The 23,351-nt window shown below is 43.3% G+C and overlaps 1 protein-coding gene across 2 annotated transcripts in view; it reads left to right on the top strand.

Annotated features, from left to right (window-relative positions):
• Window positions 1-820: 820 nt before the first annotated feature.
• Window positions 821-23,351, top strand: part of FAXC (failed axon connections homolog, metaxin like GST domain containing) — a 47,640-nt gene continuing 25,109 nt past the window's right edge. The window contains exons 1-4 of one of the 2 annotated variants that reach the window (XM_065588228.1): window positions 821-1,630; window positions 2,041-2,271; window positions 6,961-7,096; window positions 17,053-17,249. In XM_065588228.1, coding sequence (XP_065444300.1) covers window positions 1,605-1,630; window positions 2,041-2,271; window positions 6,961-7,096; window positions 17,053-17,249 — 590 coding nt within the window. In that variant the 5' untranslated portion in view covers window positions 821-1,604. Of the gene's footprint in view, window positions 1,631-1,652; window positions 2,272-6,960; window positions 7,097-17,052; window positions 17,250-23,351 lie in introns of those variants that run through there. The other variant, XM_005301131.5, reaches the window with a different exon arrangement.

Here is a 23,351-nt window from a genome sequence, read left to right as displayed (position 1 = left end):
AAGCAGGAGCGTGCTCATGAAATTGGCTGATGATACAAAGTTGGGAGGCATTGTCAATAGAGAGGAGGATCGGAATATTATACAGGAAGATTTGAGTGACCTTGAAGATGGGAGTGACAGAAATTAAATGAAATTCAATAGTACAAAATGCTAGGTCATTTACTTAGGGTCTAATAATAAGAACTTATCCTGCCAGCTTGGGACTCATCATTTGGAAGTTACAGAGCAGGAGAGAGACCTGGGTGTGTAGGTTGCTAACAGGATGAGTATGAGCCAGCAATGTGATGTAGTTATGAAAAAAAGGCAAATGCGATACTAGGATGTATTAGAGGTATTTCCAGTAGAGATAGAGAAGTAATAATGCCATTGTAAAAGGCACTGGTAAGACCTCATCTGAAATACTGTGTACAATTCTGGTCACCTGTGTTCAAGAAAGATGAATTTAAACTGAAACAGGTGCAGAGAAGAGCTACTAGGATGATCAGGGGAAAGAAGGGCCTATCTTATGAGAGCAGACTGGAAGAGCTTGATTTGTTTAGTCTAGCAAAAAGAAGGTTGAAAAGGGATATGATTGCTCTTTATAAATATATTAGGGGGAGTTAATACTAGGGATGGTGAAGAGCTATTTAAGCCTATGGACAGTGTTAGCACAAGACCAAGGGGATATAAACTGGCCATGAAAAAATTCAGGCTGAAAATCAAAAGATATCTAACCATCAGAGAGGTGGGGTTCTGGAACAGCCTCCCAATAGGAGGGGGAGGGGCAAAAAACTTAATTAGTTTTAAATGAGAGCTGGACAAATTTATGAGTGTAATTGTATGGTGGGGGTTGCTTGTGATGGTAGGGTGCAGGGCTCACCTCTGGCTCAGAAGGCCAGACTAGATGATATGGTGGTCCTGTCTGGCCTTAAACTCTGTCACTGTGTTGTATAACCGTTGATGTTTTAAATGATGGACTTAAACAGCAATGAAAGACTAGATGTGCAACATGCAGTGATTTCAATGGGTCCAGGATTTCACCCCAGAGTTTTAGACACAGTTGTCTAAACGGCATCCACAAAATCTGCATGTATTCCTACTATGCACGGATTTATCCACAGCTGCACCTACAAAATAGGTCATTCCTATGATTCTACAGAATGGCACAGCTGGTCATTCAGAATTCCCTGCTATATGTTTATAAATGACATGGTTCTTCATACATGGCAAGAGGTGCAATTATGCTAGATGCCCATCTAGCACACTTATTGGGAGGTATTTAACATTTAAAAAAAAACACCCTAGCTTTGCTACCTGTTCCAAAGCACATTGCAAGGGTAGGGATGCAACTGGCAGGTCTTTACTGCCGTTTTAATACAACCCAAACGAGGGTAGATTGCAATCAGGTTTGTTTACCAGATAAAACACACACACAACAATGGTTGATTTCCATTTTCTCAAGCTAAAGCCTAAACACATGACCTGGTCCAGGCTAACTGTGTAATGTAATTATAGCTTCGGGGGGAAATTAGCTATCCGAGCAGAAAGCTGCTTCCTCCCCCTGGAGAGTAAATCTTTCCAATCCAGCCATTAATCTGGATCCTCCCCCCTCCGCCTGGTAGCAAATGCCAGCATGTCCCCTTAGCGCTAGGTGAGTTTTGCCCTTTTCCTGTGACCTTCGCTAGCCCGCGCTGATGGGGAGAGAAGGGTTGCTTTTCGGAAGAGGCTATCTGTGGGGGAGGACAGGAAGGGGAAAGGAGAGAGGGGTGTGATTTTTATTGCCCCGGTATTTTAACGCTCCCAGGAGCAATGACATCACCCAGCCTCCTGGATACGAAGAGACAAAGGCGAGAGGCAGCTGCAGAAGGAGGCTGCTGCAGAGATCACCACGGAGACCCAGCACCGCTGCTCCATCCCCTCCTGGCCCGCTGCTAAGCTGAGCGTGCCGGCTGGCTCCAGAGCAGCCCTTGCCCATGCAGACTGCCCTGGCGAGCGGCGGGGGGAAAGGGAGCAGCAGGCAACGCGCAGCATGCACTGGGGTGTTGGTTTTGCCTCCTCCAGGTCCTGTGTGGTTGAGCTGAGCCGGAATCAGAGCCTCACCCTCGGCTGGTGTGCAGGATCCGAAGAGCACGTCTCCTTTTATGGGGACATCATCGCTTTCCCTTGGCAGGATTACGGTGGGATCATGGCAGGGCTGGGTTCTGATTCGTGGTGGAAGAAAACCCTTTATTTGACTGGGGGAGCCCTGCTCGCTGCCGCGGCGTATCTGCTACATGAACTCCTGGCAATTAGGTGAGAGACAGGGAGAGAGAGCCTGGGGCAGGCTGCAGCAGGGAGTATTTGGAATAGACGCTGCAATGGGAATAGGAAATAATAAGACAGTTCTGATCTGATGGGAATGCATTGTACTCGACTTCACCCCTTGAGAAACTGACACAATAACAACGAGCAAGGCAGAAATCAGGAGTCTTTTGTAATTGTTTTTGTTTACTGGGCATTTCAGAGCTTCACCTCTGTAAGGATTAATGTCACACCAGTAGATACATCATTCTTAAAACCCAGTGTCATAGATTCTAGGGGAATCAACCACAGGGCTCTTTTCAGAGATAGTTTTAGCCTTATCTGGAAACATCTGACTTGTCTGGCCTGTGTTTTAAGGACAGGGGCTCAGAATTAAACCAGTGGGCTTTAAAACAAGAACTACCTTCATCATGGACCCACCTTACTCTTAGATCTTGCCATTTTAGCTGCTTTGCAAAAAATGGTTTAATAGATCGTCATGTATTAAACCATCTTCACCCAAACTACCAGTATGTTTAAATAAGACAACTCTACATAATAAACCTCAGCATCAAATTAAACATACTGGTCAGTGCTTTTGGGGGTTGCTCAAAAATCTAATATGAAAATGCATATTTAAAATGATGCAGCATCAACTAGTTATACAAGATCTCTTGGAAATAAGAAGAAGCCACAATTGTTTTCAATGTAGTATTGTGTCTGGTTATGAGCTCTAGCTTCATAATGGTGTGAGTAATAGGGAGCATGAGAGCAGGAATAGACACAGGAGTATGTTTGTCATAGACTGAGATCTGAAGTAAACAGTTGCATATGGTGCTGCAGTTTGTTTACAAGGATAGTAAATCATCTCAGAAAATGGTGGCTTTAACTACTGATTTCCCAAGGATGTACCTGGAAATATAATATCCACAACAGAGGTGATATATTACTAGTACACTGTTTTAAAGAAATTAATGAGAACAATCTCAGGGGATTTGATATATGTACACCATAGAAGTATGGTGGAGACTAACATTATGAAAATGGAATGGAGATGAACTTCAGACCACAATGGGCCCCAGCCTGCCCTTCTTACTCAGCTAAGTCTCTCATTGATTTCAGTGAGGACTGCATAACTGGGTCCTAAATGGTTACTATGATCATTGCACAAGACAGCTGTTTGTGTAATATAAACAATGGCAAAACACAGAAGTTATTTCTGGATACAACATTTACAAAGAAATAAAGGATCAAAGTAGCCCTGTACTAATGAGCTGCCATGCACAACATAAGGTAAACAAAGATAATGTTGCCATTGATAACCTTTTAATAACACTAGCACTGAAAGATATATTTGTCTTCTATATTTTATGCGCTTATTTTCATTCAGCTTACAATAAATCACTGTATAAACATAATTCTTGGAAAATACTTGAATTCAGGGATGTTTTTATCATTTAAATTTCATAGATTATTTTGCCTCTATTCTTAGGAGAGATTTACAGAATGAAGTTACTTCATGTAGCCATATTTTAAAAGATATTACATTTTCTGGAGAAATGTGTAGATGTGATTTACTGGTTCAGCAAATATGTGCCATCTGCACAGGCTACTAGCAATGTTAAATCTGTGTTTGAATGTTTCAATATGTACAGTATATAAAGGGATGCTATGAATGTATTAAATGATTTCAAATCAGACATTTTAAAATGTGTATAATTTGGCAGTCAAATTGCAATTGCCAGTGGCCAAATTTTAAAAGCAAAGCAAACTAATATCATCTCTGGCAGTTCAGAGCTCATTTTTGAGAGATTAAAATTATCATGCTAACCAAAACTGCACGGGCTGCTGTCTGTGATGTGCAGTGCAACCCTATTCTGTACAGCATCTTTCATGGATATTATATCCCAAATGCTTCACAGACTGAAACTATTCAACACAATGTATTGTATCAAGATAGTGTGATGATTCAGTTAAGGCCTGGAGTCATAAAGGGGGTGATTTCCAAAGGCATAAAGAGCCAGTAAGCACCTCACTCCCTTTGACACATGTGCCTATGAAAATCTCCCTTAAAGTCAATAACCAAAGGCAGTTACTGTAAGAGAAATTTACAGGCCAGAGCAAAGAACAACAGATATGTTTTTAGATAAGAAATCAACAGAGATGAAGACTGGATGAGGTGGATGGAAACTGAAACACTGTTTGAGATGGCAGAAGCATCAGAGCAGAAGGCTTTTACACTAGCAGTTGCAAATTTGTGTGAAGGCACAGATAAGAGGCCAGTGCTAGACAAGTGCCAGAGGTGCAGGAGTGTGCGTAAGAGACAATGGGCTTTCTTACTCCTTTGACTTGCTCCAGTTTTACACCTGTACAGCCACATTGACTTTGATGGATCTCATGAAGGTGGGTCAAATTCTGCTCTTGGTTACACTAGTGTAAATCCTTTGGAATCCTCTTGATTTGCCTCAGTGTAATTGAGAGCAAAAGTTTGGTCCCAAGTCCAGGAGGTAGATTGGAGCAAGTCCATGGTAGGCTTTGAGAACCATGAATGGGACATTTTGAACTGGATCCTGAAATGAATGAATAGCCATTGGAGTTGTTTGACAGCAGGGGTGATGTGACCATGAGTCTTTGTAGATGGGAGAAGGCAAGCAACAGTCTCCTGGATATTCTGGAGTTAGGAGAATACGGATCTTGAGAAGCCATAGAGATGAGAGTTAAAATAGTTGAGACGAGAAGTGGTAAAGACTTCCACAGGGTGGAGTCAAGGCAGTCAAGTGCAGAGATGGTAATGGACACATGTACAACGGGAGGAGATACAAAGAACAGAGAACAAGGCCAAGGGTAATGACACGTTTACAGACAGTGGAGGTGAATGGCATTTCTGAGTCTGGAAGTGGGGATAGGAGAGCTGGAATTATGCTTGAGTTGTTCATGTTCTTCAAGAGAGCCTCTCTTTTCTTTAAAGCCCTTAACTGAAGGAGGTAGATTTGCAGGGCCTGATTTTCCATTGCCTCACCCCTTGTGTTGTCATTTATAACTGTGCAAAGTGGCTGAAAACCCCTACCACAGCAAAGTCAGAGCATTTTACACTCACTTTGTCTAAGGGGTCTGTGAAAGACTTAGACTGAAAACAGAATTCAACTATATATAGAGACAATAGATTTCCAAAGGGGCCTGCACCTCCATTTGAAATTTCCAAAGACATCTTCACCTCCATCTGAAATTTTTTAGGGGTTTGCAAATAAAAAAGGGTTGAGAACCACTGCCTTAGTCCACACAAGCTTGGGTGTCAATTTTAGTTCCATACTAGCATTCTGCACACTAACTGGCTCGTATGATAGGGTTACCATACGTCCGGTTTTTCCCGGACATGTCCGGCTTTTCGGCAATCAAACCCCCGTCTGGGGGGGAATTGCCAAAAAGCCGAACATGTCCGAGAAAATGCCGGCCGGACACTTCCCCTCCCGCGGTGGCTCTGCTCCTCCCCTGACTCTTCGGCTCTGTTTAAGAGCCGAGCTGCCCAAGCGCTCTGGGCTTCAGGCAGCCCCCATGCCTCCGGACCCCAACCGCCGGCCAGGCACTTCCCCTCCCGGGCTCTGGCGGCGCAGGGTCCGGAGGCATGGGAGCTGCCCGAAGCCGGTAGCGCTCAGGCAGCTCGGCTCTTAAACAGAGCCGAAGAGTCAGGGGAGGAGCAGAGTCACCGCGGCCGGAGGCTCTGCTCCTCCCCTGACTCTTTGGCTCTGTTTAAGAGCCAAGCGCTACGGGCTTCGGGCAGCCCCCATGCCTCCGGACCCTGCGCCGCCGGAGCCCGGGAGGGGAAGTGCCCGGCTGGGGGCGCAGGGTCCGGAGGCATAGGGGCTGCCCGAAGCCCAAGCACTACCGGCTTCACGGTTTGCCGGGCAGCCTCCAGACCCTGCGCTTCCGGCTTGGCACTTCCCCTCCTGGGCTCCAGCTGCGCTGGGGAAGCGCCGGCCGGGGGCGCAGGGTCTGGGGGCTGCCCGGCAAACTGTGAAGCCGGTAGTGCTCGGGCAGCCCTTTTCGCGTGGCTGGGAGTGGGAGGGAGGAGGGGGCGGGGTTGGGGCGGGGAAGGGGCGGAGTTGGGGAGGGGCCAGGGCCCGTGGAGGGTCCTCTTTTTTTTATTTGCTAAATATGGTAACCCTATCGTATGAACCCTACTGATATGCACTAAAAGTTCCCCAGTGCATGTTAATATAGTCCCATTTCAAACAGTAATATGCTACCCAGAACAAGGGAACTTTTAATGTGTGCCAGCAGGGTCCACACAGGCCAGGTAGTGTGCAACATGATAGTGCACATTAAAATTCACACCCCAGCTAGTGTGGACTAAGGCACCATGTAGACAAGCCCTAAGTGACTACATGAGGCACAAGGCAGGGGAGTTTCAGGCTTGCTTGCCTGCTTATTTTAGTCTATGAGCCTGGCTTATTACCTAAGGTTTGCAAGATTTTTTGGTCTCTCCAACATAGAATTAACTAAGCTTCCTGTCTGAATTCTGCTCCTGCAATGTAAGTGCTTTTTAGTGATTTCAGACTTGATGAATAAAAAATTACAATAACCCATTAAAGGGAGGACAAAATGTATTGCCTCAGCCATTCTCGCTCCTTCATGCACTTAATATATTGATATATGGCACATGCTGTAATCTGGGTTTCTTTTAATTCTGTTTTGTTTTGCCAGGAAAGAGCAAGAGGTTGATTCCAAAGATGCTATTATACTGCATCAATTTTCAAGACCTAACAATGGTATTCCCAGTTTATCTCCTTTTTGTTTGAAAATGGAAACTTATTTAAGGATGGCTGATTTACCCTACCAGGTAAACTTGAGTGCACTGTTTCCCTTTGCATTATGGTTAACTATAGTAACACACAATACTAAATATGCAGGGGAAATATCTATCATATCCAAGAGAAGTGTATAAGTACACATATAGCTAGCTAGATATACACTTATCACTATAGTGAAGTTTTGGTCTGTGATCTTCAAGGTAGACCTAACATAAGTTGGTTGGTCTAAACATTCAAAGCACTATTCCAGATTTCATTGCTTGATGGCAATTGAAAATTTAATTTGGGGGGAAACAAACTTTTGGAGTGGTTCAGGGTTCATATAATGCTACATAATGGACTGGGTTTGCTCTAAAATTCAATGTTGTTTAGTTTTATGTAACCTACCAGGTCTGCTATGTTAATAGATCAAATTTAAGCTGTTGAAGTTTTTTTTCTTTCCTTTTGAGGGTGTCTCTTCTATGCTCTCCTAATAGAATAGTCACAAATCCCTCATTTGGCCTTCCATTGCAGACACTGCCCTCCTCGCTGAGGAGGACAGGATTGCTTGCAGAGCCCATGAATGCCCTTTCTTAATAGTGGATGGGTTGCTGTTGAGGCACTGTCTTTCTCCATGGACTGAATCCCAAAGTAAACCAGGGATTGAGAGACAGGAGACTGGGAAATGCATTCTGACTCTCCACTAGTCAAGATCTAGCCACCAGGCCACTGGATAAGCTCACACTCCATTGTTACAGTTTTAACAGAGCTGTTTTACATTTTATAATTGTCAGCTCGCTGAGGTAGAGAACATACCTTTTTCTGCGTGTGTAATACACTGTATAAATTTAAGATGGACTATATGAATGCTTAATAATATGATAAAAATACCTGATGGTACAATGTGGTATAAATGTTTGTTTTATTGGCAGACGTTTTGGGATGACTACATTATTCACAAGTAGTGGAGCCATGAGTAAGTTGTGTGGTCATCTCAAATGGGTTCCAGTAACACTTTTATATCACACTGTTATGAAAATTAGTTTGTTTTTGCCATGTAGCTGACAGGAATTTTTTTTAGAAATGTTATTTAGAGTATTTTTACTTTTATTGTTGTTGGTATCCACCCCAAACAAAACTCTGCTTCTTTACTGCTACGAATAGAATAGTGAACATGTACGGGCAGCTGAGGTAAAGAAAAATGCTAACTGATATACCTTAGACCCCTTTAAGAGTATCTAAAATAATTTTATAAAAAGTCACGTCTGGTTTTAATGTCCATTAACTTGTGATTTTCCAGCACTAGAACCAAGCACAGTATTGTACTGGAAAGGAGGAAATTCCTGGCCTCCCAGGATATATGCCTCCCAGGTCCAGCTGGCACAGCTCACAAGATAGTGAACTTTAAACATATCAGCACAGGTGCAGCATGGGTAAAAGCCCCTCTGACACCTCCGACCAATTTGAGGCTGAATTGTAATTTGGGGGTGAAATTGCTGTTTGCAGGGACAAACATATTTTTGGCAGGTTGTCTTTTCTTTGCAATTGGTTGGTTAAGCAGGTTTGGAATGATTAAAATAGCTCTAGTGAAGGTGGAGTAGTGGGCAGAAGGCAGGTAAGGCTGACAAAATTGCAATATAAAACCAGGTTATCCCATAGTTCTGCAATTTTTAAAGGAATGTTACTCACCATGTATATGATACACACACGCACACCCCCTGGTCATCCTATTCCAAGAATGCGTGTATTGGAGCCCTCTATGCCATAGGAGGTATGTCTAGCTGGCAGGAGGCATCAGTGATCCTGGCTGCAGTGTGTGACGGATGCTGATAATGGCCAGTGATGGGGGCACTACCAAATGGGCTGGTTCAGAGTGGGCAGACCTGCCTTCCACACAGCTGGTGTGTAGATCCCAATAGCTGTTGTGCCCTGGCACTGAATCCTGACCCATGGGGAGTGCATCATGTGTGTACTGAGCACAGGCATTTTTGCAACTGCCCATCATCAGGGGACAGCCACACACATGCTACTCTAAGAATCTTCCTTTTTGGCAGGAGGCTGTGCTGTGCTGCTCTCTGCCCAGGATATGCCAGTGTTGTCTCCAACACATGCACTTTAAAGCACCCTCAACCAGCTTTATTTTGCACTGTACTTACTCTGGATTTTTACATGCAGTTGGAAGGAAGCATGTGGCACAGTCCTCTTTCCTCTGGCCATACAGAGATTTTGCATGATCATATCTACTTTCCTACCACCACTTGGCACGTCAAGTGTGTGTAAGGCTGTGCTTGTCTCAGCCCTGCACAGGAGCATTGTCTATACAGCAATTCAACATCCGCTGCTGGCCCATGTCATAGAATCATAGAATATTAGCGTTGGAAGGGATCTCGGGAAGTCATCTAGTCCAACCCCCTGCCCAAAGCAGGACCAATCCCCAATTAAATCATCCCAGCCAGGGTTTTGTCAAGCTGGGCCTTAAAAACCTCTAAGGAAGGAGATTCCACCACCTCCCTAGGTAACCCATTCCAGTGCTTCACCACCCTCCTAGTGAAATAGTGTTTCCTAATAAACAACCTAGACCTCCCCCAGTGCAACTTGAGACTATTACTCCTTGTTTTGTCATCTGCTACCATTGAGAACAGTCTATATCCATCCTCTTTGGAACCCCCTTTCAGGTAGTTGAAAGCAGCTATCAACTCCCCCCTCATTCTTCTCTTCTGCAGACTAAATAATCCCAGTTCCCTCAGCCTCTCCTCATAAGTCATGTGCTCCAGCCCCCTAATCATTTTTGTTGCCCTTTGCTGGACTCTTTCCAATTTTTCCACATCCTTCTTGTAGTGTGGGGCCCAAAACTGGACACAGTACTCCAGATGAGGCCTCACCAATGCTGAATAGAGGGGAATGATCACGTCCCTCGATCTGCTGGCAATGCTCCTACTTATACAGCCCAAAATGCTGTTAGCCTTCTTGGCAACAAGGGCACACTGTTGACTCATATCCAGCTTCTTGTCCATTGTAACCCCTAGGTCCTTTTCTGCAGAACTTGGTCCCTAGTCTGCAGCAGTGCATGGGATTCTTCCATCCTAAGTGCAGGACTCTGCACTTGTCCAGGTTGAACCTCATCAGATTTCTATCCTATCCCTACCCTCCAGTGTGTCTACCACTCCTCCCAGTTTAGTGTCATCTGCAAACTTGCTGAGGGTGTAATCCATCCATGCCATCCTCCAGATCATTAATGAAGATATTGAACAAAACCAGCCCCAGGACCAACCCTTGGGGCACTCCACTTGATACCGGCTGCCAACTAGACATGGAGCCATTGATCCCTACCCGTTGAGCCCAATGATCTAGCCAGCTTTCTATCCACCTTACAGTCCATTCATCCAGCCCATACTTCTTTAACTTACTGGCAAGAACACTGTGGGGGACTGTATCAAAAGCTTTGCTAAAGTCAAGGAATAACGCATCCACTGCTTTCCCCTCATCCACAGCTGACTTGGGATTATGGGGCTGTCAAACTGCATTGTAGACATTTGGGCTTGGGCTGGAGCCCAGGCTCTGGGACCATCCCCCCTTGCAGGTCCCAGAGCTTGAGCTCCAGCCTGAGCCCAAACCTCTACACCACAATCTTACATTCCTGCCGCCCGAGCCCTGCAGGCCCAAGTCAGCAGACCTGGGCCAGCTGTGGGTGTTTAGTTGCTGTGTAAACATACCCTAAATCTCCCCTGTGCATTGTGTATCTGGGCCTGCTGGAATAGATGTTACTGTAGGGGCTGCAGGTTACTTGGAAACCTAGTTGAAGTCTTAATAAACTTTTAAAAAGTTTAATCAGGAGGGGAAATTTTCTACCATGACCCCAAATTGCTTAATGCTCAGTCCCTGGGGTTGAAGTTTATGGGGCTGCATGGGGTTTAAAGGCAGAATTTATCCCAGCTAAACTGTTGACAGGAAGGGACAAAGACAGACCTTTCAGCTAACATAGTCTTTGCTGCTGGCCCTGGAGGAACCTACCTTCCTTGTGTTGCACAAGATGCTGATTGGGGCAGCTGCCTTATAAATGTAGTGGCAGGGAGCTGTCCAACAATCTCACTGGCTGAGACAATGGAAATCTGACTGCCGGTATACAAACTTCTAGGGGGTTTGAGGATTTAGATTTAGAGATTTTTGGTCTCCCTCTGCTCCTCCTCCCCAAATCTAAGCTTTTATTTACAAGGAAAGAAAGATTCTAGCCCCGCAGGTTTTAGAGGCCCCCTTTCCCCGTGTAAATTAAAGCACTGTACTTTGTTGGGTCCCATAAACATTGTAAAACCAGCAGTGCTGGAGGGACCGAGTTAGACCATGGTTGTCTCCTGACATGGTTTGTTATAGTTACAGGGAAAATGTGCCTTAGATGCCTTCTAGTACCTCTTGAGTGTACCCAGTGGGTGACAGGCCTGGCTCCCTGCACCTCACTCTGGGTGGAGTCCAACCACTCTTAGATGGGATCTATGGGGTGTAGCCCCCTTTTCCCCACTGTGCCAATCCAACAGGCCCAACTGCATTGGCACCTGCCAGCCTTTTCTTTCTGGGGTCCGTGACCAGCAAGTTGATTAAAGTGACTCAGAATCAGCATCTTCAAAACAAAGCTGTATTTATTCCTTCCCCCAAAGGTAGAAAGCATGTAGAGTGAAGAGTACAAACAATAAAAGGCCTGTATGCCTCGTTCTTATTTATGTCTTAGTCTTTTCTTGCCAACTTTTGTAAATGTCCCTCAATCCAGCTAATCCCCATCTCTGGCTGGGAGAAACAGATTGCTCACAGCAGTCTCTCTCTCTCTCTTTTTTTCTCTCTCTCTCTCTCTCTTTCCTTGCCAGCTCTCACTGACACTTCCTGGGCAGTGTCTGGCCACTCACTGAACCCCAGCCCTTTTCTAGGCCCAGGGTCCTCTAATATTTGGTATCCTCCTTCTGATCCTAGATTTAGCCTTGGAAATAATAAACTGTTCTCAGGCTACCTTGTAGGGTATTCCCTAATAAACAGCTTTTTCCATTGTTTCCTCTAGGTCTCCTATCTGTTTCATTGTTTTACCTTTCCTTCTTGGTTCTTCTAACAACTCTTTTTTATCTAACTCCATAGCCAAGTACCCATCATAGACAAACGCAGAGAGGCGTGTACCATGTTCATAAAAATAATACAGCTATTTCCCAGTTTGTCTTATGGTTAAAGTACCATTTTTTTCTTGCAGTGCTGATGGGACCTAACCATGTGTTAGCTGTTGCTGAATCATGCTAACACCATGGCTGCAAGAGGGAACCTTCCTGCAAGAGGGAACCTTCTTTTAACTTGACTGGGGATAATAGGAGTTTTGCTGTTGACTTCAGTGGGAACAGAGTGAGGCCAACACTGAGTGCCTTTGAAGATCTAGTTTTATCTCCCGAGCTGGCACTGTACCTTTGAGCTGCAGAAGCAACTCAACTGTCTGAAGCAGCAAGGATTCTCTTTTTACCATCCTACTAGGAGTCTGGTGCTACCCACAGATGCACCTTAGCACCTCAGGATATGTCTACACTTTGAGCTGGGGTGTAATTCTTAGCTCAAGAAGACACACCCGCGCTAGCTCTGATCAAACTAGAGTGCTAAAAATAAAGCGTATCTGCAGCAGCATGAACGTTGGGAGAGACTAGCTGCCCAAGTACATACCCCTCTCAGATGGCAGGTATGTATTCAGGAGAGCTAGCCCCTCCTGTTGCTTGCACCTCCGCAGCTACACTGTAGTCCACTAGCTGGATCAGAGCTAGTGTGGGTATGTCTCCTCAAGCTGTGAATCGCACCTCCAGCTTCAAGTGTAGACACACCCTTAGAGAAAAGGAGGATTAAAAAAAGATGGGATTAAGCTACTGAGGAACCTTTAGAACTTCTTAGAAACTGCTGTTAGCTGGACAATAGCAGACAGTACAGTTTTGAACTGGATCATTTGCAGCTGCCTAGAGCACAAATTTTAACGCTCACTGGAGAGCGATTATCTGGTGAATTTATCCAGTGTTTCTCCCCCTCCCTCCAGATATAAATATCATAGAGAAGCAGAAGGTGACATTTACACGTCAGTTTTGCTAGCATTTCTTGCATTTAGTATATGTTGGCAGCTGGTGCTGCCTGTGTAGTGTCTGTGCCCTACGGGTGTATAGACCTTTAAAGGAGAATGTGCCTCCCATTTCTACCCTTCCTTTGTCTTCCATCAGCATTGTGTCACCTTTCAGGCCACACAATGTGGCAAGGACATTTTTGAGCCTGCCTGACTTCTGAACCATCAAGAAATTCACATGTTGCTAGAATTCCTTGTCCATTTTTATTGACCACTGCCAACAAGTCACTGCGCTATTTTGATCAGATGTGTTTGTTTGTTGAATATAAGGCCTGGTCCACACTAACCCCCCACTTCGAACTAAGATACGCGACTTCAGCTACGTCAATAATGTAGCTGAAGTCGAAGTACCTTAGTTCGAACTTACCGCGGGTCCAGACGTGGCAGGCAGGCTCCTCCGTCGACTCCGTGTACTCCTCTCACGGAGCAGGAGTACTGGCGTCGATGGCAAGCACTTCCGGGATCGATCCGGGATCGATTTATCGCATCTAGACAAGACGCGATAAATCGATCCCAGAAGATCGATTGCTTACCGCCGGACCCGGAGGTAAGTCTAGACCTACCCTAAGCTTTGCTTTGCTTTGCTTTGCTTTGCCAGTCCTCCTGTGCTAAATGTTGCCACTGATTGCTTTCTCTTCCCAAGCCATCTTGATCTGGCCTGATTGCTTTGTTGGTGTCTCTGAATGTTACAATGTAGCAAAAGGTTTTTATGCCAGGTGTTGAACTTTGATGATGTTCTCTGTAGAGTTTGGTTTGGAGGAACCAGTTTTGGGTTCAGGGGTTTTCTGTAAAACAGAATTTTTGAAAGACATGGATTTTTTTACAGTCTGACAAACTATAAAGGCAACAGAAATGTTATATTTATATAAGATCTGTTAAGAAATAGTTTTTAAAAAATAGATACAAAGGGACACAACACAAACTCCAGTAATTGGCAATATTAGGCTTAATTATTCCTGGTTATCACTGTAAAAGGGCCCCAAAATGTCTTTCAATGCAATTCAGTTTGTAAATTCCATCTACATAAAATGAGCTTTCCATGGGCTCTTGTGACAATTGCTTTGTAGATTATAGTTAAAGTTAATGTACTAGGGTGGATTTATTAGTTTTGCTATACCAATACCATGGCCACTCGCTGTTCTTTGCAGCTGGACTGATTCTTAAGTGAGAGTTTGGTAAATATTTGATGACAATTAGTAGCAGCTTTAAAGATAGCAAGGTTTTTGGGCCTAAAGATATCTGCTTTAGAAACAGTACAATGTATTATAAGAGATTTTGCCCAGGGATGGAGGACATCTTAAAATATCACAGGATAATGAATAGAAGCCTTATATTCCATTTTCCTTGCTTAATCATATTGTAAAGAAACATTAAAAATACAAACTCTAGGAAGCCTAAGATTCAGCAGATTTTACCTGTGTAATATGCTTGTCAGCTTTGTTTCTAGAATCTTAACTTTTGCATTGCCTAAGTTTAAAATATGTAAACTTGATGTTGCATTAATGTAATTCTTTACACACACACACACTCACACACATATTATATAAAATATTCTTCATTTTTATTAATCCAAGCTATATTGATTTAAACTATTGCAGTAAAGAAAATTAGGCAAATATATTTTATAAAAGCTAACAGCAAATGCCCAAAATATCAGTATTTTTGGCATAAGGGGAAAAAACCCTAATGGAACAGTCCTATGGAGTTTAATTGAGATTAAAACAACAGTACTGTATATCTATTAATAGGGTCCTATAGAACCTATTTTAAAATCCTATAGAATTTAATAAGAATGAGATTCTTTCTATAGGTTTTTTTAACCATTGTATAGACGGACTATTAAATTCTATAGGATGGTTAAAAAAAACCTATAGAAAGGTTACCAGTTTATTTAAAATTCTATAGGCCTTTTTTTCATAAGGGAAGAGCCTGGACTAAAGAGCATGGAAGAGTTGGTATTCTCTTTTAAGTTTCAAGTCATCTGTTTCTGTAGCCTTTCTGCTATGAGCCAGAACACCTTCCATCTTTCCTCCTCACTCATACACTAGACAGATGATTTCCATTTCCTTATTCATTCATTTCTAGATACAAGTCATGACACATCATATCATTTTATTCTCATATCAGGATATCTGTGTATGGGCAGAAATCCAAGAGTGGCTAGAACCAGAAGACGCTGTTCCCAGCAATGTTCCCCAATATGTCTTCTAATTTGATCCAGAAGGAAGATGTGTCTGAGAAAGAACATGTATTTGTGATGTATCACACATCCATATTATTAAATGTAGCCAACTAATGAGGATCTCCTGCTGAATCTCCATTGCCACACAGTGTGCTATATGTTTGTCTATCTTCGACCTTAGTGGATTTCTGGAAGTTAAATTTTTGAGGCCTAAACAGGTTGACATTGTATTGCCAACCCCAAACCTTCAAAAATCATGAGTCACGCACCCAAAATAACTGGCTTAAAATCATAACATTTTAAAAAATAATAAATTTGAGGTTTTTTATTTGGCTTCTCATTTTGAGCCTTTAGGGTTCACATTTTTGAGCTTTTCACCATGGCCATGAATGATATCTTTAAATGGAAGCTGAGATTTTTATGTAATAACAGGACTCCAGGAAATGGGTCTTTAAGAAGAACACCAACTATCATGAGACTTGCTGTAAAATCACAAGAATAATTAACATTGTTGAGTGTCCTTTTAAATAAAGGAAATAAAAGAACAAGAATACAGTAAGTAGCTCATACCTGTGCTTTTAGGAATAAGCAGACTTGTAATTAAAGAGAATTATGGTCTAATGATCTAATCACATGACTGGAAGCCAGGAATTCCTGTGTTTTACTCCTGACTCATTCCCTGCTTGATCTCTCTGCTTCAGCTTCCCCATTTGTAAAATGGGGATAAATACCTAGGTGCAGAGACCTGCTAAGTTTAATGGGACTCCACACAGGTGATGGGCTCTTGTGGATCTGATTGCAGGGACCTTGGCTGCAGATGAGTGAGGTTGCAGACCAGGAAATGCCAGGATTACAGGCAAAGACATACTTTCCCTCTCCAATGAGGGAGTGACATATCATTCCATTGCTTGGGCCTGGCTGCTCGTTGAAGGCCTGAAAGAAGGCAGGAGTACATGCCATTGGGGTTTCCTCATCTGAGCTTGAGGATGAGTCTAGGTCCTTCCTGTTCCCACTTTCCTTCCTGCATCCACTTTTGGTGTGCACTTAGTGGGTGTGCAGATTAGCCACATTTGCCTTTCAGGGCTACTGAGATATTTCATTAGTTAGGTATCAGAGGGGTAGCCGTGTTAGTCTATATCCACAAAAACAACGAGGAGTCTGGTGGCACCTTAAAGACTAACAGATTTATTTGGGCATAAGCTTTTGTGGGTAAAAAACCCAAGAAGTGCTTTTAAGATGAAGAATGCTACTGTGAATAAGTACCAAATATTATTATTGTTTTGTCTATGATGCAAAATTGTCCAGAATATTGGGCCTGTCCCTGTGGAGTTCTGAGTGGTTCTATCCCCACTGGCCTTTAATTAAATAATTAACATTAAATCACACCATAGAAGGCATCAAAGGCACATAACACCTTTCAGGACTGGTCCCATTGCTTTGCATTAAAAAAACAAACAAAAGAAAAACAATGATGGGTACATTCTTTTGGCTAGGAATTACTTATGCTGGAAATAGGTTTATGCATTTCCATTTAGAGTAAGGTTGTCGCTCTAGTTTGATAGTTACTTTATGGAGGATATTGATTTTATGCTTTGGGTATTGGCACCTTTTAAAGAAAACTTTATACTGATCAAACAGAAGCTGAAGGGTGTTTTTTGTGTGTGTTTGTTTTTTTGTTTTTGTTTACTTGCTTCTTTTCTTAGAACTATTTTGATGGAAAACTTTCCCCCCAAGGGAAAATGCCCTGGATTGAATACAATCGCAAAAAGGTATCTGGCACTGAGTTCATTATTGACTTTTTGGAAGAGAAACTCGGAGTGAATTTAAATAAAAACCTTGGTCCACATGAAAGAGCTGTTTCCAGAGCAGTGACAAAAATGGTGGAGGAGCACTTCTATTGGTAAGCTTGCATGGTAAAGCTAGTTCTGTTCTGATCTTATCAAACCTGCCGCTGCACATTTTATCTGGAAATGAATGCTTGCTTTGTCTTTCAAATAACTCAGAACCGAGCTGTCAATTCCACAATTCTTTTCACTCTTGGAGTATTGGTGTCTCTTTCCGTTCTTACTTGTGCCAGTGTGAATCAGGAGTAAACACCACTGGAGGGTGTAAAGCCATTGCAAGTGAAATTCAGAATCAGGCCCTTTGCCCATCTGCAAGTTTATAAAGAGGAGCAACAACAGGCTCCTTCACATATACTACTAATGCATATGCAGTCCTTTCACATATACTACTTCAGTGGCACATGAGAAATAACTGCAGGATTGGGCTGATTAATAATAGGCTAAATTTGAGACTGTTTAATACATTTGTGATTGCCAAAAGGGAGAGAAAAAAATCCAGCTTTTGGGATTAAGAGGTGACAGGAATGCAATATTTTGAATTAATTGAAAACTATATATATATTTGCACAGTCCTCTTCATTTTGTTGTTGTTCAGAATGTTGTTGTTATTCTTCCACTATCAGTAATGGGATGCAGTATTGTTGACTGAGCAAAGTAAGGTCTAACGTTCAACTCGAAGGATTTCTCTCTTTGTCTGTCTGGTGGTAGAGTGACTTGAAGTCATTTAAAAGCCCATAAACCACAATATGGGATAGAACCTCACTAAATCTCCTGTTGCTAATGGTTACGCTCACACTCACAAAAATGAGAGTCTGCCCACTCACCAGCAAAGATTTAGGACTAGACACAGCAACCCTGACAAATGTAGGATGCTGCTTGTGACATCAGTGAGGCTACTGGTTGAGTAAGGCCGTTAAAAGCAGAGTGAGGGTTCCTATTATGACTTCATTGCATTAAAAATATGTATGACCGAACACTGATTCACATTTTAGGGAGCCTTGTCAAATAAATGAGCAAAGTACATTTTGTGATGTCTTATTTTTGCTTATTTTTTTTTTTAAAATATGGGCCCCATCCTGCCTGGGGCTGAGTGCCTCCTGCTGAGGCGTTCCACTCCTACTGGGCCAGCTGCTGAGAGGAGCTGCTGAGCACCTGGAACTCCAGGTGTCTTCAGTGGGCGTTGCACATGCTTGATGCATCTCAAGATCTGAACTATTGACTTCAATGGCAGTTGAAGGCACTTGGGCCAAGGTTCACCAACGTACGTAGTTGTTGTGACACTGAGCGTCACAATGCTGAACTTTTAGATGCTTAGAAAATCACAGGAACACATTGTGAATCACAAAGCCTGTGTTAGGTGCCTAGACTCCAAGACACTGAATGGGGAGAGATAGGCACCTTAGACTGTGATTCCCAAAATCTAGCAGGCTAGGCAGGGTGCCACCTAAATTACCCATTAGGAGATGCCGACGAGAGGGGTGTATGTTAGGTGCTTACGTCTAGGTCAAGGGTCGGCAACATTCGGCACGCGGCTCGCCAGGGTAAGCACCCTGGCAGGCCGGGCCAGTTTATTTACCTGCTGACATGGCAGGTTCGGCCGATCGCAGCCCTCACTCACTGCGGTTCGCCGTCCCGGGCCAATGGGGGCGGCAGGAAGCGGCGCGGGCCGAGGGATGTGCTGGCCGCGGCTTCCCGCCGCCCCCATTGGCCCGGGACGGTGACCCGTGGCCAGTGGGGGCCACGATCGGCTGAACCTGCCACATCAGCAGGTAAATAAACTGGCCCGGCCCGCTAGGGTGCTTACCCTGGCGAGCCGCGTGCCAAACGTTGCCGACCCCTGGTCTAGGTTGTAGGGAGGTGTTTATCTCTACTAGCGATTCACATCTGGGAACCCTATTTGCAGTTAAGTGCCTACAGCATTTCCCCAAGAAACTAGGGGAAGGAGGAGGACCTCTCTTACAACTTTTAGCTCAGTTGCTAGGGTACTCACCTTGGATGTGGGAGACCCCTGGTTCACCTGATGAGAGAGATTTGAACAGAGATCTGACACCTACCTTCTAGGCTGAGGTCAGATTTAAATTGGGCTTCAAAAATGGTCTCAGTCCGTTGATATGTCCCCTGCTAGAATAGTCTATGTCAATCCAGATTAGAAGAAACAAAAGTTACCTTAAAGTTATGGTACAGCAGAGAAAACAGTCAGAAACTAGGAAATTATATGTTAGCTTCTTTACACAGTCTGTTCTCTGGGGGTCTTGCAAAGGTTCCTAATTAAGGGAAAGGAAAGGAATATTACTCATGGCATTCAGATATTTTAGCTATGAATTACCAACATAGATGTCACGGTTTCTGCTGGGTCTACAGGAGAAGTCTTTTGTCTCTTCAAAACGGAATCTGTCTCCTTGCTGCTTTCTAAGGGATAATCTAGATTAGGAAGAGAGGTTGAGATTAGGTTGGGGTTGGTTAATACGTTAGGAATGTGCTTGTTTACCCAGAATGATCTCAACTATTTGCCTAAACTAGACAAAATGTAGGGATCAGATCCTCACCTGGTGCAAGCTATCATAGTTCCATCGAAGAACCTTGAGCATCAGTGATGTACGCCAGCTGAGGATCTGTCCCTAATGGTCTCCTACTTTATACATGCTAATGAGCCACCCCCTTACTTCACCTTTGTGAACACCTATCTCTTGCTTTGCATAAGTTCTCAATTAGTTTCCAACAGTAAGGGGGCGATGCAAGCTAGCCACTTCTGGTGAGTCTCTCTACCTGCTCCCATTCCTAACTTATGTATTGAGACTAAAGTAATTACCTATGTCTTTGTTTCAGATATGCTAGTTCCTGGGACCATTCCTATTCAAAGGACATAAATGAAATAATAATCCAAAGATTTGTACAGGAGTGCCTATCTGAGGCACTAGTAAGTTTTCAAAAATACACAGATCACACACATAACAACAGTGTATATCAGCCTAGACCCATGTAAACAAATAAACAACCAGCTGATGACACTACTCACCCCTCTCCCTATGCCTGAGAAAATAGATCATCTTACAGTGTTTCCTAAAGGTCCGGAGTTCAGAGAGGCCTTTTATAAAGCGACTCATGCCTGGGGTAGGGGGAGGAACTGGCCTTGAGCTAGAGTGGTATGATTGCTCCCAGGACTCTCCTTAATGACACTCTTCTGGATCTTCTGGACATCCACTGTTGATCCCTGGTAGTTCTTATGATTGGCCCACAGGCCTGTTATGAGTCAATGAAATAGTCAGCTTGAGTGACAATATGAGCTGAGGCCCGTCTTAGTGCAACAGATGTGTTTGCTAACATGAAGTGTGAATTAGTGCTCAGCTTTAAGCAAGTTTCACCATTCTAATATTACAGATATACAATGAATAGGTATTGGTAGTAAGTACAGATAAATCAGTTTATCAAGCTATGTAACAATAACATACTTTGATAAGACCCTGGGTAGGGCCAATTTTCAGTTGCCTTAACCCAGCCTCTAAATTTGTTGGCACACACATTTCTGCGTGCTCAAATCATGGCTTTGTGTGAACAGATCAGGTAGTTGGCTGTTCAGTTACCTCCTTTGCAGGCCCAAATTTGAGTTTTGGGGCACCTGATCCCCCAAAGCATCCATACAAAGTGTCACAAAGTGTCTGAGGCTGTTCATGAAAATTAGGCCTTTAATGGATCATCTGGGTCCACCCCCATTGTACTTTCACCTGATTAATATCCATATTGGCAATCTTTATATTGTGTTTGTCCTTTCCTGAACCAACCAGTTCTCAGTACAGCTCCACAATCAGTAAGTGAGACTCAGGGAAATATTTAGTTCCAGTGAGAGTTTAATGGACAGGTGTTGGGTGTTGAAGTTGTGATGGAAATCTATGAGGGAGTTTAAGTCATTTGTCCAGAGGATGAAAATATCATTGATGTATCTCAGGTATATCATTGGTGCATTTGTCCCAAAATTCTTCTCCAAGTGGCCCATGAAGAGGTTGGCATATTGGGGAGCCACTCTAGTACCTCTGGTTTTTCCCATGGTTTGGACAAAGTGTTTGTTGTTGAATGAAAAATTGTTATGGGTGAGGATGAAATGGATAAGTTTAGCAATGTGTTTGGGGTGGATATCTGAGGGTTGTCATTTGTTTTGTAAATATTTGAGGCAGGCAGCTATGCCGTCATTGTGAGGGATATTGGTGTATAGGGAGGTGACATCTATGGTGGCAAAGAGGATGTGCTGAGGTAGATTGTTAATGTTGTGGAGTTTGTGGAGGAAGTCAGTTGTGTCCTGGAGGAAGCTGTCCCTTTGTGTGGTGAGTCGGTTGAGGATGGTTTCTATGAGTCCCAATATTCCTTCAGTAAGAGTGCTGTGGCCAGATAGGTCTGCCTGGATTCCTTGTTTGTGTATCTTGGGAAGCATGTAGAAGGTCCCTGGTTTGGGTTCGTGGGGGATGAGTTTGTAGAGTTTCTCTTGGATTTGTTTGGGAAAGGATTTGATGATATCCTTACATTCCTGGGTAAACTGTGTTGTAGAGGTCTTCTTTGAGTTCCTTATAATAGGTAGTGTCAGAGAGTTGTCAGTTGTTAACGTAGTCATCACGGTTGAGGACTATGATGGCACCCCCTTTGTCTGATGGTTTGATCATTATTGTGGTTAGATTTTAGGGACTCTGGACAGATGACTTAAACTCCCTCATATATTTACACCACAACTTCAGCAACCACCACCCATCCATTAAACTCTCTTGCGAACACTCCCACACAAGCATCAACTTCCTGGATACGACAATCAGCTTCAGCAATGGAATCTTATAAACAACTATATGTAAGAAACCTATGGATCATCACATCTGCCTTCATAGATCCAGTGACCACCTCAAACACACCAAGAAATCCTATTATCTACAGTCAGACACTCAGGTACCACAGAATATGCTCTGAGGAGAAAGTCTGGGATATATACTTTAACACACACAAAACTGCCTTCACCAAACAAGGACACTCCACCAGAGAAGTAGATCACATCCTGGAACAGGCCACCCAAACACCCTGAGTGAACCTGCTTCAATACAGCAATAAGACTCCCTTCGACCACACACCCCTAGTTGTCACCTACCACCCCACACTGGAGCCCATATGGGGTATCATCCAACAACTACAAACCATACTCAATGGGAATCCCACCCTGAAATAAATCTTTCTTGAATTCCTTATTCTGGCCTTCAAACAACCCTCCAATCTTCCCAGCTCATAATCAGAAGCAAGCTCCACACAGACCAGGACACAGCAACTCAAAATGGCACCAGATCCTGCCAGAACACCAGATGCAAAATCTGCAGACATATCTCCACTACTACAATGATCAACACGCCCCCACAACACATCTTTCAAGATCCATGGATCCTACACATGTCTATCACAACATGTGGTGTACCTCATCCAGTGCACTGAATGCCCCAATAACAACTATGTGGGTGAAACCAGACAATCACTATGTTCTCGAATGAACTCGCACAGGAAAATGGTAAAAGACAAAAACATCATATCACCTATTGGTGAATGCTTTTCACAGAGCGATCCCTCTATATCTGACTTCTCAGTCCTCATCCTGAAAGGAAACTTGCAGAACACTTTCAAAAGACAATCCTGGGAGCTTAAATTCATATCTTTGCTAGACGCTAAAAATCACGGTCTCAGTAAAGATACTGGATTTATGGCCCATTTCAACAATCTATAACCCACTAACCTCCCTTTTTGTCCTATGACTACAGGGTATTAATGGGTCACCTGGGAAGGTCCCTTAGAATATGAACTAATTACTGATGCTAAACTATCTATTCGATCTTGTATTTAGCTGTGACACTCTTAGTACCTTTCCCAGACCTGAAGAAGAGCTCTGTGTGGCTCAGATGCTTGTCTCTCTTGCCAACAGAAGTTGGCCCAATAGAAGATATTACCTCACCCACCTTGTTTTTTTAAAACTGATTTACCTAAATCAATTTCAAATTAAAAAACTTGCCTTGCCTTTAGTACACCAGCTCTCAGAATACTTAAATATAAATATTAATTCACTGAATTAATTTTAATTTGATTAATTGAAAGTGTCTCTGGGTGCTCAGTTCTGAGAGTATTGTATAGCTTGGGCTTTTATTACA

This window comes from Chrysemys picta, chromosome 3 (assembly GCF_011386835.1).
Source record: "Chrysemys picta bellii isolate R12L10 chromosome 3, ASM1138683v2, whole genome shotgun sequence".
Taxonomy (NCBI): domain Eukaryota; kingdom Metazoa; phylum Chordata; order Testudines; family Emydidae; genus Chrysemys; species Chrysemys picta.
Note: the sequence above shows the minus strand (reverse complement) of the source record. Positions and strands in the feature narration are given on the sequence as shown.